The sequence below is a fragment of the Rutilus rutilus genome (assembly GCF_951802725.1).
Source record: "Rutilus rutilus genome assembly, chromosome: 10".
Taxonomy (NCBI): Eukaryota; Metazoa; Chordata; class Actinopteri; order Cypriniformes; family Leuciscidae; genus Rutilus; species Rutilus rutilus.
Genome location: NC_140215.1, coordinates 9223347 through 9240946, shown reverse-complemented (window position 1 = coordinate 9240946; position 17600 = coordinate 9223347). Strand labels below are relative to the sequence as shown.

Here is a 17600-nt window from a genome sequence, read left to right as displayed (position 1 = left end):
TAAATAGAGACCGGCTGTGACTTTATGCGTTACTAGCGCAGAAAGACAGCCAGAGATACGCACACACAGATGCACAAACCTCGCCTACAGCCTGGAAGAGAACTAATCCAGACAGACAGGGCATGGTGACGAGCTTGTGGTGGTGGCATTTTAGGGAGGCTGCAGTCCAAGATCTTTAGAGGGGTCATATCAGGAAGATTCAGATTCTTTCCTTGATACTTTGAGATAAAAGTGTTCAATGCATTATATCAAAAAGCCTTCTGACCCAATACTGCATTTACGTAATGCATTTATCATGCAAAGATGGCATTTACATCAGGGTTGGATATAATGAGTTTAATAAGTGAACTACGAGTACTAAGCAAAGATTATATACAGAATAAAGAAAAGTAAAAAAAAAACACAGCCCATGAGAACCATCAAAGAATCAGAATCACCTTTAAAAAGTAGCAACACTTAGAACGCATCTAAAGGCTGCAAAATGGTTACTTGCATGGACTTCGGTTGCTGAACAAGAGTCTAGATGCGGTAGAGTCTGGAGATTCTTGATGATTTCGCTAAGAGTGCGCTGATGCTTGATATCTTCTGGATGGTCCAGGTTGAATCCAACGAAGTTAACTTGAAGGTAATTTCAGGAAAAATTCAGGAAGTGTGATGTCTCAAAGAGATTGAGCCAAGATGTTTATAGATAGGGAACTCTTAAAGCTAGTCAATCCATCACACCCATTTTTGGTGAGGTGACCAATCAGAGGTGCGAGTTTTTACCTTATTTGCATGCTTATGGTGGTTTGGAGAATTTGTGTAGTTTTACACCAAAGTATGGTAAAAATAGTATGATGCATTTTATAGTAACATACATATACACTAATGTTGATATGCTTTAAGACAAACCATTTGCAAATTCATAAGTCAACACCATTGCTGAGTATTTTCTCCTTAAAATTGCAGTGAGCCAAAGACAAGGAGACAAAGAGTCTCAAAAACACGGTTTGAAATCGCCAGTGTTTCTTACGTCACAAACTACCTTGTAGCCAATCACATCAACGTGCCGGCAGGCTTTAGCATATCACCATTACTATGCTGCGAAGCAGGGGAGTCTCAAGAGTAGGGGTCACCACACCTCTCCTCTTTCCTGTGCTATCTTTGAAGCTTGAGGAGAGCCCCAGACACCGTCTCCGCCAGCATTGTCCAGGGGAGCAGAGGTGATAACGGCCTTTGAAGAGAAGTTGCTTTGTGACTCTTCGGGCCAGGGCCAGTGATTTAGTTTTAACAAAAGGGAGAGGAGGAAGGTTTTTATGATGCCTAAAACAGTCTCAGCCTCAGACGTCATGCCCACGGACCATTAGCTGAACGTCTGATGCATATGGCACACAAAATTGGAAACACTACGTCGTCATCTGATTGGTTGAATTCTTCAGGATTTCCGGGAGACTAATGTGTCCCGTTCATTAAAGATCCGCCGGGAAACAAAGCCACTGTGAAGCCAAACCCCCTCATGAAAGAAGAAAGTCTGGTGTGTTTACAACCGTGACAATGAGCGCTTATCAGAATCAACTAAACGCTGGATTTTCAAAAGTATGTGAAGTTCAAAGTTCTTGAATGTATATGCACGCCGGTCTTTTATTGTAGGGACATCAACTTTTAATTTTCACCAACCTAAACATGACTCGGAAAAAAACAAACTGTGATTGGTTGCTTAACATGTCAGTTAGACTTAGCTCTTTTTGGTTGCAATTTTAGGAGGATGAAAGGCAAAATAATTAGTTCGAGAGACTTTATTTCAGTTCAATCAATTCCAATAGCGTTGGTCAAAGGCTGTTCTAAAAAGCCTGTCATGTAATCTCTCTCAGATTGTTCCACATGGACAAACTGAGACGTTAAATGTCAAGAGACACTTATCCCAGCATTGACGGAGCTGGCAGAGGATCAACAATGACACTGGGAATGCCAAGTCTCAGTCAATCAAAATTCAGACATGACAGCATAACTTTTTTTAAAGCGCAACTTTAGACTTCCATACACATATAGCCAGTGTTCGAAATATAACGTTTCCTTTGGGGGAGCCCACTTGTTTGTTTTTGTTTTGTTTGGGTTTTTTTGGGGGGGAAGCACTACTTAGGCACTATATAGGATAAATCACTATACAGGATACCTATTATACTTTATCGATACGAATAGATAGGTCAAACAGCTAAGAGCCACCCACAAATAGTCTATAAATAGGCTGTCTTACAGTTCACATGAACAACGGTTAAGGTTAACGGTTACCCGTCAGGCTACAGAAGAATACCATAATTCCTTCATTCAATTAGGCATAAGACATCGAGAGTCACGCAGACCTTTAATAACCCAGCCACAACACATATATGGGAATAACATGCCTTACCTTAACACAGAATCGACCACAGAGGCCTGGGGTCAGCTTCCTTTGCTGTTCGTCCAGAAATCCAAGAAGTGGTGCTATATGCTAACTGCAGAATGGATTTCAAGGACTTTGCGCGCAGATCAATGGCCTTCAACGTTCATATATTTTTTCTACAAATCTTTGAGTTAACACATGTACTAAACATGAGTGGAATTTGCACCGCAGCGCCACCACACCTTGATGCTCATGACAAGATAGCATGTATAGTTATCTTTATTGAAGTGAATTAGGTTTAAATCGCTGTCATGCATTAAAGGTATTGCGGAGGATTTTCTTTTTCCGGGTGGATCATCAAGATTATTGGTCCTCCTAGTTGTCAATCATTCTGGTGATATGTTTACATAAGGCCGTCGTACATGCTCGTCCCTAGGTAGTTTTCGCTTTCTGTGCATGCGCACTTTCAGGTGTATGTGTGTGGTGAGCTACGGTTTCAGCCATTCATTGAAGCTCGCCGTTCTCACCGGGTTTTTTCAAAATGTCTGAGGGTCGCAAGAGAAAAAGTGTCTACGAATTGTATGACAAGAAGAGAAAGGCCTCTGAAGAAAGAAACAAGACCAGAGTGTTTTTGGGAGAATATTTCACACGCTGGCGTGCGCTAAAAGCACAGGTTGGGCTTCCCACTGATGCCTCAGTCGCGAAGTTTCTACTCGACAGGTAAAGTTTGGCATGCTATTTGGAGAAATCCATTTAAAATCACTGCTAGTAAAAGTTAATGTAAGCTATGATTAGCGATGCTAGCCCTGGCACAAGTCACGCACCGCGCAGACACGGTAAACATCTCAATTTGTCTAAAGTAATTATGACCAAATGGTAAAAGGTATCATGCTGAAATGTTCTAAAACCTTGTGTGTTCATTTTTGATAATTCCAATGTGTTCACCATAGTATTTATTACACAAATGCAACAAGCTACTTCTCCATTGCAGATCATGTCTTGAGTCCTCACTCAATCGATCAGTATAATAAGTAAATAAAACACGGAAGGGCATTTGACATTTTGTCTTGCATGAATGTTTTTGGGAGAATATTTCACACGCTGGCGTGCGCTAAAAGCACAGGTTGGGCTTCCCACTGATGCCTCAGTCGCGAAGTTTCTACTCGACAGGTAAAGGAAAGTAGGCTTGTATGAGCCATGCCAACAGCAACTTGTAAACAGAGCATGCACGAGGAGAACTAGGCTCGTGCATGCTCTCTCGTGCACACGTTTAATAGGCGTTCCCTCTCGGGAGCAGGTAGTGTTGCGCATGTGCATTTTTTCAAAAAGTGGATTCGGGAAAATCCTCCGCTATACCTTTAATGAATGATATTTTGCTATTTTACACATAATAATTCACTATGATCACATTACACAAAACTGAAATTGAACGTCAAAATAACACAGTGTCAATATTTTTTGAGACCCCCCAAAATTTCACAAATCACGTTTTCAGGGGAGCCCATGTCTTATTAAGGGGAGCCGAGAACCCCCTAGCTCCCCTGTAGTTCGCACCCTGCATATAGCTCACATCTGACTCTCTTGCATGTCATGTCAAAATGAAAGATGTGGAAGAAGTTTCACTTCCTTTCTGAACCTCTCTTGACAAACCTCACAGGAATGCAGTACTTTTTTGCTGAGGTAAATATGTACTCAAAAACAGCCTCAAGAAATAGTGATGTGCTTGCTCCTGATTGCTAATTGCCAAATTATGCTTCTAAACCTTGGCACTTGATGCAGCCTTGGATCCAGCCCATGTTAACCAGAACTTTGTCCAGCAATACTTAGCACAGTTTGTGCACTGCTGGAAAGACAACAGGCCATGTTTCTATGTGGGTGAATCAATCGTGGGCAACCATCTCTCAGTGGCTTCAGTAGTTACCATAGTAATTGCATACTTGTAGGTTGCAAGCTAATCTGAGGGCAATGACGTGGGCCTTCACTGCAACAGAGTAACTTCACCTATGATAATGACTATGATCTGAATGTAGAAAGAACATGTGAAGAACAGGGTGAATTTAAAGCTGCAAAATTTTATTAAATAAAACAACAAAAAACATAAACTACAACATGCTGTAAATATGTAGTATGTATGCACTGCATACGTACCTCATTGTAAAGGATATACACTGTATGCATTAGACTCATTATTGTGTTCGTAGCAGTTACAATGGTTTACAAATTTCCACTGTGAAACTGTGGAAGCAAAGTGCTCTAGGTTCATTTTATTTTCACAATTTTGCCACTATAAGTTACTAAAAAAGACCCAAGGGTTTTGAGATTTTTGACAATTGCAGCTTAAGTGAACCCAAATGACCTTCGAAGTCAGGTACAACCAAGGCCAACTGCCATTTTCACTCAGTTCCCTTTTGGGTGAACTGAAAGAGGACATTTTCTTTTCTTTAAAAAAAAGACGACGCCTGTGTGAAGACCCTTAAGACACTTCACAGGAGACAGAAGTAATCACTTGGTGGTTTTTGCATTCTTTGTACAACATAAGAGCTGAAATATCAGTGTGATTTTATGCCTTCTGTTCTATTTTAGGCTTGATATCTGAGATTGAAGATGTCAAATGTTTATCATATCGTAGTTCAAATTTCAATTACAGTATGTGTCAAAATAAACCAATATGATTTTTTGAATCAAACTGCAACAGAAAGAATATGATTCAGAGATTGCACTTCCTGGGAAGGATAAAATAAAATATAAATATTTGATGAAAAACTTAAACTTAAAAAACTTGTTTTTGTACTAAAGTTGAAGTACTTAAATTACTAAAAACTAAAATAAATAGAAATATTCTAGAAATTATATAAATAAAAAGCTAAGTAGAATTATTAACTAAAAAACGAATAAAAATGACAAAAGGACATAACAACATTACTAAAACTTAAATTTAAAATGAAAACTAAAAATATAATAAACAGTGTTGGGGTAACGCATTACAAGTAATGCCAGTTACGTAATCAGATTACTTTTTTCATGTAACCAGTAAAGTAATACTTTACTTTTAAATTTACAACAAAATATCTGAGTTGTTGTTTTTTCAAATAAGTCACTCAAGTAAGACATGTTTTTCTTTTCTGTGAATGGGCACATGCATATTTAATACATTTTATTATTTTTTATTATATTTCATTTTATCTTATTTCTATGTGTATGTATGCTTTTTTTCCTGTGAATTTCTTTTATGTAAAGCACTTTGTAAGCACTGATTTAAAAAGGTGCTATATAAAAAGCTTTACTATGTTTTCCCATTTATTTACTCTCCTGTCCCCATGATGAGAGAAATCAGGAGTAAGATGCAGAAGCATGTGTACGCTATGTAAACATGATGGTTATTGCAGTTCTAGACTAAATGTGAGCCGGCATTTACTCAATCTCACTTGCACAAAAACAGATTCAGTATTCCTCAAAAATTGATAAAAACAGTGAAACTTTTTTTGTGAAAGTTTTGTTTTTCATCATTTTCTGCAATCCAGATTGGCACAGCTAAAAGGCTTGTTTGAGCTGCGCCCTCTACTGTACAGGCTTGTTCATTTCACTTTTGGTGTGAAAGGGCCCCTTTACATTTGCCAAAAATAGAACTTTTATTTTTGTTATTAAAAAACAAACAAGTAAACCCAGCCCAGGTGAGGAAAAAGTAATACAAAAGTGACACTGCATTACTTTTCATAAAAAGTGACTAAGTAATGCAATATTGTAACGCATTACTTTTAAAAGTAACTTTCACCAACACTTATAATAAAAGCTACAGTAGTGGCCAAAAGTGATGTCCTGAGGCAATATTTGTTTTAATGACCCTACAAGATCGATTGAATCATCAAAATATGAGGAAAATATTTTGTATATTTTTAACATTTTAAATATGAGGGATGAACACTAAATTTGGTAAAGGTATTTTTATGACAAAATTATTTGGCAAAAAAAAAGAAGAAAAAAAGCAAGCTACAGGTTTTATTTTACAATGCAAAAAAAAAAATTCTTAGGGGGAAAAAAAACATATTGACCACACCATAATCCGTTATTATTATTAATTATTTTGTTGGTAATCTGATGTCTCCACAATTTTGCGTTTTCACAAACTCCAAGCACAAATACACAATATGCTTACAAAATCTTTAACAAAAGTTTAATGATTTTTTTTTTAAAGGGTGAGGACGTCAATTTTCCTGGATGGACATCACTTTTGGGCACTACTGTAATTCAAAATATTAAATATGATAATGGTATATAAATAATACTAAAATGCCACAGTATGGGACATAAGCTGTTTAACTGCCGATTACGAACTAATACTAACTGCATATAACCTTATAATGTACAATGTGTGATGATGTAAATTGTAATCAATGGACTTGATCATGACAAAATATAGTCTTAAAACAGATGTCCTGGTCATTAGGGAATGACATCAAGCATGATCCTATCTGTTATCTGTTTGGTTCCTGTCCACCTGGCCAAGGTGTCCTTGCACTAGTGACGCTCTTTTCTATGGGATGATGAATAACTGCTCTTGGCTAGGCGAGTTGTCCCGCTTCTCTGTTTCACCCCCCTTGAAAGGCTGCTTTTGTACTTTTGCCAACAGCTCATAATTTTTACTGATGTAAATCAAATATTTGAGTGCATGTAGGACTCCTTCAGGTCTCTTAGGAGCATGCAGAATATTGTAGGCAGTAAAGCAATTTGTGCACCGCTAACCCCTCCACCCTATTGCAAGTCTATTAACATGTCTGTGATGTGGTTAAAAGGCAATCTAGTTGTTTTCTCCCACAGTAAAAGGGAGGTCATGAAGCTTGAACTCTTTTTTGAAATGTGTGGCACCACTGACTTTTACTGACATAGAGTGAGGACCATATTTCAGGAAATACTGCCAGAAGTACTTTTCAAGGACTTGCTTGTCATCCATAATGGCCTTACATATATGCTGAAATGTTACTTCTGTAAATGCTGTTTTTTTATTTTGAAAACACTTCTTAAGAGCTGACGGTTTACTAATTCAGATCTAATTTACAAATAATCATAAATTACACCACCACACTTATAAAGAAAATGCTGTCTGGCCCTTATAGATGAAATTGCAGCTGTTTACAAAGAAATGCTCAATGGTGCTCGATTCAAGATCCTCCAGGCACCACAGAGATGTTTTAGAGCAGTGCTTCGTTCAAATTGAGCTGAAAATGTCCACAAAGTGAAGTGTGGGGGTCTTAAACATTCTGTTTCCAGAAGATTTAATATGAAAAATGGCTTTTTTAAATCTTTATCGATGACCAAGATCACAGACCTTATAATACTATATTCTAATAAGACTTGATTGACCAGTGGCTGGTGCCTGTATAATTAATTTTTTCATAAAGCCATCACACAAATTATGATCACAAATGGTTGATTTTATTCTCTAAAGTGCAGGAACTTTAATGGGGACCTATTATGCCCTTTTTCAGAGTCTTGATTTTGTTTTGGGGGTCTACAGGAATAGGTTTTTATGCTTGAATGTTCAAAAAACACCTCATTTTTCACATATTTTACATTGTTGCAGCACCTATCTTCCCAGTCTATCAGTAACGCTTTAATACTTTAATTCTGCACACGCTTTATAATTCTCATTTAGAAAACGTGCGTACACACATATGTGAACTTAGAGTGTGTGTACGCTAAAATCCACGGCCATGTTCGTTTTTAAAAAGATGGTCTTTGACATGGAAAAGTGCTTCGTGCCTATAGGGTCTAATCAGACACTTTTTCTTGTGGCAGAGAGTCGGAGTACTGCAGGAATTTGAAAATCTAAGCAATTCTTGTCGCTTGCCATTCTCAAGTGAAGGATTTGGACGTTGACTGTTGCTCTTTTATATGTTAATGACATTAATTAGGCCGCGTTTACAAGGCGGAGATCTGAAATGGCACACAATGTCAAGATAATTTAGGGTGTGTTACACTTGTAGTTCAGTTCACTTGGTTCGTTTGGTCTGGACCAAAAAAAAAACATTTAGTTCTGGTCCGCTTAGCATTCACATGGGCATTTTAACACTGAACCTAAAGATACCGAATCTTAAGGCATAGGGATATGTTCACAACCTGCCTGGTCGGCTTTTATTATGTATATTTCGCAACAGAACTTACTGAAAATCCGAAACAAATGGTGTGTTCTAGGCTAAAAGCACTCGTTGAATGTGCTTAGCCTACATATGATGGTATTTTGACCAGCTGAGAACTTGTGAAGAGTTTATAAAATGTGTAAAGGAGTCAAATCAGCGGGAGGAATCCCTCCGTCACACACACAGATGAAGGTCTGCTGTGAGGAGACACGGTTCTGATTCCTGTACCGAACTGTGATGGACAACATCGCGACTATGACAAGAAAAAACAGGAACGCTTGAGCGTTCTCTCCTTATCAGGGTCGCATTTTGACATCATGTCCCGTTTTTGTCTTTGTCTTTGATGTCTTTGGTCCGTGTTGCATTCATATATTATTTGAACCGCACCAGAGTTCATTTGGAAACGGACCGAGACCCATCTCGGTCCGCTTGTTAAGTGCGCACCAGGGTTAGTAGCGCAACACTGCTAATGCGGCTCAACCAGGCCTCATCCCGCTTTTTTTGCATTTGAAGTGGGAATTATTTAAATGAGGAATATTGTGACTTGTACATTCCTGGAAGAAAACTCAAGACTACAATGGAGGTATTTCAGGGAATTCAGAAAAATAGAGAAATATAGGCTATAGAATAACTCCCTTTGGTGCTTTGTATCTTTGTAGACCTTTTTCATGCTCAAACAGCAACATTACACACTAAAGACAGTTGTAAAAAAGCAAGATACTTTTAAGATACTATTCAGCCAAACATAATATAATTATTATCTTATATGAATACCACTGATTGCAGCATCAGTCCCCCTTGAGGTCACCAAAGGTCAAGTGCTGTAACAGAGACCGTATATAGACCTTATTCAGAGCAGCGCCATGACAGGTATGAAAGTGAGGCTGTGAGGTATAGTCTAACCATGTTTTTAATGGCATCCGCTTTAAAAAGCTATATAAAGCTCCGAGATCACTTTTTCCACAGCTCATACTGTCTTGGTTTTTATGTCTACTGATATTTCTTGGAAAGATATTTTTGCAGTGTTTTAATCAGAAGAAAAAACACATTAAATATCAGTACAACCAACTGAAGAGATTAACGTCTATCCCTCACAGCCTCACTTTCATTCCTGCTAAAAATCAAAGATGGCGCTGCTGTGAATAAGGTCTATAAAGACAAAGAAATGCACCAGCCACAGATAAAATAATTTCACTGCGCAATATAGAGGCTACAGGAATGGACATTTTGCCTTTAAATATCCCCCTTGCCTTTTACTTGATGCCTTTATGTCAATTGCTTGCAAAGCACAAACAAAATAATCTTCAGAAACATTCAGACAAATGTGGCTGTGCTCAGCTTGTAATTTTATGGTAAAAACCCACAAACACATCACAGGAATTAATTCTATTGAGCTTTTTGAGCTATTCCACTTTTGATTTGCCATCATTTAGAAATAATCATTGCTAATTTACATGGGTAAATATGGACATAAACGCAAAGATATTTGATAAGCAATTATACCAACCGCTTGGGGTTTAATTCACAGCGGGCCACTAATATTTGCTCATTGGGGAATTGCATATAAAACTAAACTCTTCTTGTAAATGATCATAAAATACCCTTGGAATTGAAAAACAGTGTCTATGTTATCAGTTTTAACATTACTGTTGACCAAATGAAAATTTGCACTGTTTTATATCATTTCTTATTCAGCTTATGATTCTGACCATCTCACCAAACCAGAGAGCACAAAATAAGTAAAAGGAGCCGTTCACATGATGCATCCTTGCAGCTTGATTGAGTGCAAGTACGACGTCGGCACACGATCTTAAAAAAGTGGCACTGAGAGACTAAAGAAACAGTAAGATGGAACAGCCAAAGATGTCCATTTTACACGTTTGCGTAGCATACGCCGCCAACAATTAAAAACATTAGTACTTCATTTATTCCATTTATCCTTTGGGGGCTTTTCAATGGAAACTTGTTATCTCACAATTCTGTCTTTTTTTTCTTTCTCAGAACTGTGAGATTTAAACTCGCAATTGTGAGTTATAAAGTCAGAATTGTGTGATAAAAACTCGCAGTTCTGACTTTTTCTCTTGCAATTCTGACTTTATTTCTCACAATTGCGAGTGTATATCTCGCAATTTTTCCTTATTTTCTCAGAATTTAGAGATATAAACTTGCAATGAAAATCTTGAATCTGAGGGTGCAAAAAAAATCGAAATATTGAGAAAATCGCCTTTAAAGTTGTCCATTTCTGTTGGCGATATTGCTGCATCCACTCACAAAAATAAATTTACAGGTAGGAAATTTACAAAATATCTTCATGGATCATGATCTTTACTTAATATCCTAATGATTTTTGGCATAAAAGAAAAATCGATAATTTTGACCCATACAAAGTTTTGTTGGCTATTGCCACAAATATACCCGTGCGACTTATGACTGGTTTTGTGGTCCAGGGTCACATATTAAAATATGAATAAATCATAATGCGTATTACAACATGCTTCCAAATAATTTCAGTTATATAAATACCAAAATAATACATTAAGAATCCTTTTAAAATTTCAAATTACAAAGACGGATAGCCTCTGGCACAAAAGTAAACTTAGTAATGGTTGGTCATACACTCAATACTTTCGAACGGCTTACCCAAAGGTATTACCTCAAAGTGAGTGTTCCAGGGGTGCGTGTTATCACCCATAATACTCCAGGCTTTCCTTATCACTTGCTGCTCATAAAACAGAATTAAACTCAGCAGACTAGGGGCACGCCGGTTATTGCGAGTTATAAAGTCCAATTCTGAGTCCAAAACTTTTTTTCTCAGAACTACGCATTTATATCTCACAATTCTGACTTCATAACTCGCAATTGAGAATTTATATCATGCAATTCTGGGAAAAAAAGTCAAAATTGTGAGATAAAAAGTCGCAATTACCTTCTTTTTTTTTAGTCAGTGACAGAAACAAGCTTCCATACTTTTTTTTTCAGTGAATAGTAAGTGTTTACGTTACAAATTTCATTTGAACCAAAGCAATTTTTTTCAATCTCATGTAAATGCAGTCCTAATGTACACAGAAGCTGCATTTATTTGATCAAAACTACAGTAAAAACACAAATATTGTGATTTTGAACAATTGTTCCTATTTGAATATATTTTAAAATGTCATTTATTCCTGTGATGCGAAGCTGAATTTTCAGCATCATTACTCCAGTCTTTAGTGTCACATGATCCTTCAGAAATCATTCCAATATGCTGATTTAGTGCTAAAAAAAAGAAAAAAACATTTCTTATTATCACTGTTGAAAACAGTTGTGCTGCTTAATATTTTGGATTATTTGATGAATAGAAAGTTCAAAAGAGCAGCATTTATTTGAAATATATTTTTCTGTAACAATGTATGCGCACTTCAAAAAATGCTTGGTTGATTCAACCCATGTTTGGGTCAAATATGGACAAACCCAACTGTTGGTTTAAATTAAAGAGTTTAAACCTAGGTTAATTTAAACCAACGGTTTGTCCATATTTGACCCAAATATGGGTTGAAACAACCCAGTATTTCTTTTTTTAGTCCGGTTATTTGATTGATTAATTAGCGTATCATCTAATTCAATATTTTTCGTTTTTCTGCATAGCTCTACAATGGTCTTCAAGGCCACAATAGAAGAGAATAATGAGTGGAGCGTGCTCAGATCCCACATAGTGCCAGCGTGGCTGTTCAGCAGCCCCTGCAGCTTGTGGCGCATTAGAATGCAAAGCATCCCAGTGAGAGGATGTGTGAGGAGGAGAATTAGAGAGAGAAAAAAGAGAGGAAGAAAGAGGAGCAAAAGAGCTTTAGTGTTACAAAAACAAGCCCATCGGTGCATGCCCGTGAAAAACATCCACACGTCTGTTCCGCTTTCGAAACTCCCGTGAGTCACCCCAGCATTCCCTCCAAAAGAGGCTCCTGTGAGCTCTCGCTCATTCCTCCTTCCTTAAAATCTCCTCCTTTTCCCCCATGTGACAGGTCCAAATTGCTTCGCTGGTACCACAATCATCCCAGCTGGCATTGAAGTGAAGGTGGACGACTGCACCATCTGTCGGTGCCACAGCGGGGACTGGTGGAAGCCTGCGCAGTGCTTGCGGCGGGAGTGCCTCAACGGTCAGCCGTCATCATAGAAACCCTCCGGAGATGAAGAGAGGGACACCGATGCGATGTGCTGTCAGCGGCCCACCTTATGACAGCGAGAGACTGACTGACTGGCAGGAGCACAATTCCTCTGGCAAACTGAGACGGCTGGACAAGCTGAGATACATGGGACATGGACTCGACATAATGTACACTCAAACACACACACACACACACACACACACATAAAAATCCTTGGCAGAATCATAACAGTTTGTCTTTCTACTGAGAACACATTTTTCTCCTGTGATGAGTTTATACTATGGTGAACCTCATGGAAATATTTCACTCCAAAATCAAAAGAAATAAATTAAGAAATGGTACTTTGCATAAAGAAAATAGTCTATTTTAGGACTTTATGATATTTGCATTTTCTCCCATAAAAATTTCCCCCACTTCAATTTTAATTTTATGTTTTCCCTCAGAATTACTTAAATTAATTCAAATGCTTTTTTTTTTTTTTTTTATTGCCAATATTCACAGGGATTTTCAAAAGATTCTCATAATGAAATTCAATATTTTTTACTGTATTAATATTTAAAAAATATTGAATGATTAATCAAAAACATTCAAACCACCTTAAATCATCACTACAACATACTATCATAATATATAAATACTTTATAACAAAGATTAGGAATTACAGTACAATACAATTACAAGAATGGCGATTTATGCATTGCCGCAAAAATGACAATTTAAGTGTTAAAACACCGTAATAGTCCTAAAACAAGCTTCATTTTCTTCGGGCAAAATGCAATTTCTTATTTTGTTCATTAGGTGTGAAATATGATCTGGACATGTTCTTGACAAGTTTCATGAGATTCACCCACTAGTTTTATTAGTTGCTTATGCTGCTTAAACACAGTGTTTGTATATTTCACGAGACCCTGAGTGCTCAGTGAGAACATTTAAACCTAAAATAGCACCTCAGTCCTTTGAAGATAAAGTTGATCATTTTAGTCTGAGCTTACAGTGAGATACAGCATTGCATACTCAAAACCACACCTCCGCTAGTCCTGTACAAGCTTCTGTGTTCCCACATTTGTTGAGTATGAGTAATATTTAGTGGTAGTATTACTAGGGGGTATTAACTTGTTCATTAAGAAACATGATTAATGACAAGTTTGATTTTAAGTTTAATTAGTGAAACAAGAGGGAATAAGGTAGATCTACTCCACATAATTGGAAAATGGCCCAAGAGAAACAGATGAGAAGCGAAGATGATTCAGTGATTGTTTAGGGAAATAATTTTATTGCTTCATTCGTATGAGAAAACTGAAGAATGGAAAAAATATGATGGATAATGGATCCAGCAGTATTGGTTGGAAACAATTTCCATGAATAGGGTACACTTTAACTTCCTGTGTCGTTAAGCATTAGAGACATAAATATTTATGATACAGAAATGAATACAGCAAGGAAGGTACTCAGCAAATACTGAGAAAAGAAAGGTTTTTGTGGAAACTGATTAAGCAGCACAACTGTTCTCACCATTGATAATAATACAAACATTTCTTGAGCCCCAAATCAGCATATTAGAATGATTTCTGAAGGATAGTGTGCCACTGAAGACTAAAAAAAAAAAAAAAAAAAAAATCAGCTTTGCATCACAGGAATAAATTACATGTTAAAATATATTCAAATAGAAAACAGTTATTTTTTATTGTAATAATAATTTAGAATATTACTGCATTTTGTTCAATTAAATGCAGCCTTGGTGAGCATAAGAGACCCCACATTTTTGAATGGTATTATATATTTTTATATACATAGGCACATTCCAATCAAATATCATAGAAAATAAATGTTAAATAAAACGGCTCCTCAATATTTAGCTTGACCTCCTCTTTCTGAAGACAAAGCACCTCCTTTCATTCATCATTTGTTAAATAAAACGTTATAGTTTCAGGCAATATATCGTACCCTATTAATGCAAAGCGTCCTCTAACGTTAAACCTGCGCAACCAACGGCAATGCTCAACCGTAATGCAGTTTTCTCGCCTGTTTGCAAAACCCTTGTTTTTCTCTCCCAAGCCCAAACAAGCACGCTTTCCTAAAGTCTAGCAGCTTGAACTTGTTATCTAAGCAATTAGCCATCCCACAACAGCCTACTTTAATTTTCCTTAATCAGGCAATATGCAGTGATAAATTACCCGCCTCTGCCCTCTGTGGTACTGCCCGGCAGACACGCAGCCCAGCATGCAGAGGGCTAAAACAAAGGAAGGAATCTGCATACAGTCTGGCGCTTCAAAGCCACGTTCAGAACCACTTCTTTTGATCTTCCACGCATCCGTAACCTGGGCTCACGGCAATTTCGCTCGCAGCTTAGAAGATGTTGATCAACTGCACTTTGAGAAGCACTTAAACCAATAAGAACCACTAGACAGACTCTGAGCCGCTTTCAGCCCACATTTGCTGAAGATTTTTCTGTGCAGAGACCCATCACAGCACAACGTTAGCAACGACCATCATTCGTCGGTTTAACTAACGCATAGCTTATAGACCCCCTTTAAAACAGGCACCCACCTCCAAGATTTCCTTTTTTCTTTCTTTTCGCAATGATGAATACCAGTCATTAATTCAATAGGAACTTCACCAAGCACCTGTGATTTATCATAGGTATTTTTTCCCCCTCCAAGAAAATTCAATGCCTTTAACCTTTTGGACTCGGTTTCTAAGCTCTGATGGATGAGCTACTTAATAACAGATCTGCAGATTTGGTAATGAGACGACAACGAATGCAATAGCGTGACCGCCAAAGGTGCTAGATATATATATATATATAGATATAGATATTCGCCCACTGCTTTTTACTTCATCTTTGGGGTCTCTTGTCTCTCTATAGCTCAAGGTAGAAGCCAAGACTTGTCCAATAAATCAGCAAATCATTAGGTCTCAATTGAAATAATGAACCGTAAAAGTCTATAAATGACATATAGCGAATGACAAATGATTATTAAACAGTCCCGAGAGTCTTCTTCACACTGGACATTTATTACAGCTCTGAGCATAAAAAATAAAAAACAGATGTTGTGTAGCATCATCTAACACAGAGACAGGGTGATACTAAAAGAACAGATGAGTACACAAGCTGTCATGAGCAAGACTGTGAAGCACTAAGCACCAGACATGACCCACAGCTACAAGCAAAGCTCAGGCTTATGTGAGCGGGCGATCTTTTTGTTTCTGTGGCTTCTGTTTTTCTTTTTGTCCTAAGCCTGCCCATCCCAATGGGTGCAAGGCGCTTGCCTTTCTAAAATCACAGACTAGAGGAGGATTTCTGAGCTAAACTACCCTCTGCTGTAGACTGATACATCTACTGTAGCACCAAAACTATAACATCAACGAGAGCTTCAAAGCACTGTGGGAAACTCATTCATTTAATTACTACACAATCTCAGATTACGATTTCATGATATATGGCTGTAAAAACTGTCCAGATCACATTTCACCCTAAAAATCAAATATCGCGCAGTGAAAATGATGACTATTTTTATATTTTAAGTACCTTAACATGCACCAAATTCTCTGTAACCAATCTGGACGTATTGGTTTTGAATATTATTATTATTATTTTTTTTTTTTTTTGTATGTACCATATTTTATGGAATATAAGTAGTATATAAATAAAAGTAGAATAAAAAAAAAAAAACATTTGATGTACAAGTCACATTTTATTATTACATTCAGAAATAATGTAAAATATTGGTAAATAAAGCTTTTACAAACACTATAAACCCGTATTTTAGTTCCCATCACAAAATCCCACAACAAATCCTTTCCATTCCATTATTCTCAATGTTGAATCTTAACATATTAGTATGTTTAAAGAAATATTTAATACTTCTATTAATTCAGCCATTAAGTATAAATACTGAAAGTAAATTTTTGTTAAAATCACTATCATTTGTTTATTGCATTATGGTAATAAGAATTTAGGGAAGGGATTTGCTTAACTGACACAATAATATTGTATAAAATGGCAATACAACAAATCTTAATGGTGCTAAAAATTTGATTTGATGTTCGTGTAAAATCTTTCTCTTTATTTTGTTGGTGAAATATGACCTGGACATGTTCTTTACACAATTTTTGTGAGAGTCACCCTAATATAATCAAAGTCTCAGCAGCTACTGAAACAAAATGTGTCCTGGAATTGTTGTACAGGATAAAACTCAGTGTTTCTTTTTTATATATTAACCCTAAATGTTCATTAAACTGGACAGCGTTCATTGTTTTGGCAGCATATCGCACATCATGGGACATGATGATGAGAGGTATCAGTGAAACTGGCTTTTATTGATTATTTATTGACTGAAAGTCAGCTGTGGCACTTAAAACTCCCATCTGTCCTCAATGTGTGATTTTTTCTCTTTTGACAATCACATGGAATTCACAATGTCCAGGCCTGATGACGTGGAATACATCTCATTTGTACTTTTTCACAGCGTATTTTTTCCTGGTTCATAACAAGCTACAGCAATCCACTGAAGAAAGGACCGGCTTCATCTGTGAAGAAATTGTGTTCTGCATCATGCTTCTAGAAAGACCTGATTCTTTGTGCACATGGCCTTCAATGTCTGTCAATGTCTCTACAATTCACTGTCAGTTTTGTAAAGGTGAACCATTGCTCTTTTTTTTTTGAGACACTGACTAACTGTAGCTGGAAGCTTTGAAAGATTGTTCTTTTTTCTAAACAAAACTGTTATATGAACTTGTGCCTGAAAACAAACAAACTGCATCTCTAATGAAAGAGAGGGAAAAAAATACTGTTAAACAATCAGCTTTTCTTACTGACGGGCACTGAGGGTCATTACGCTTAGAGAGACCGTTCACCCCAACAAAAAAAAGAAGACAATTCTGTCATCATTTACTCACCCTCATGTTGTTGCAAAGTCATATGACTTTGAGGAATTGTATTCATTTTCAAATTGCGCATTTCCATGA

At 37.0% G+C, this 17600-nt stretch overlaps 1 protein-coding gene across 2 annotated transcripts in view; it reads left to right on the top strand.

Moving 5' to 3' along the window:
- vwc2l (von Willebrand factor C domain containing 2 like) overlaps positions 1-16266 on the top strand; it is a 31617-nt gene extending 15351 nt beyond the window's left edge. For both annotated transcript variants that reach the window (XM_084421178.1, XM_084421179.1), the window contains one exon: positions 12489-16266. In XM_084421178.1, coding sequence (XP_084277304.1) covers positions 12489-12640 — 152 coding nt within the window. In that variant the 3' untranslated portion in view covers positions 12641-16266. The remainder of the gene's footprint in view (positions 1-12488) is intronic.
- The last annotated feature ends 1334 nt before the right edge of the window (positions 16267-17600 follow it).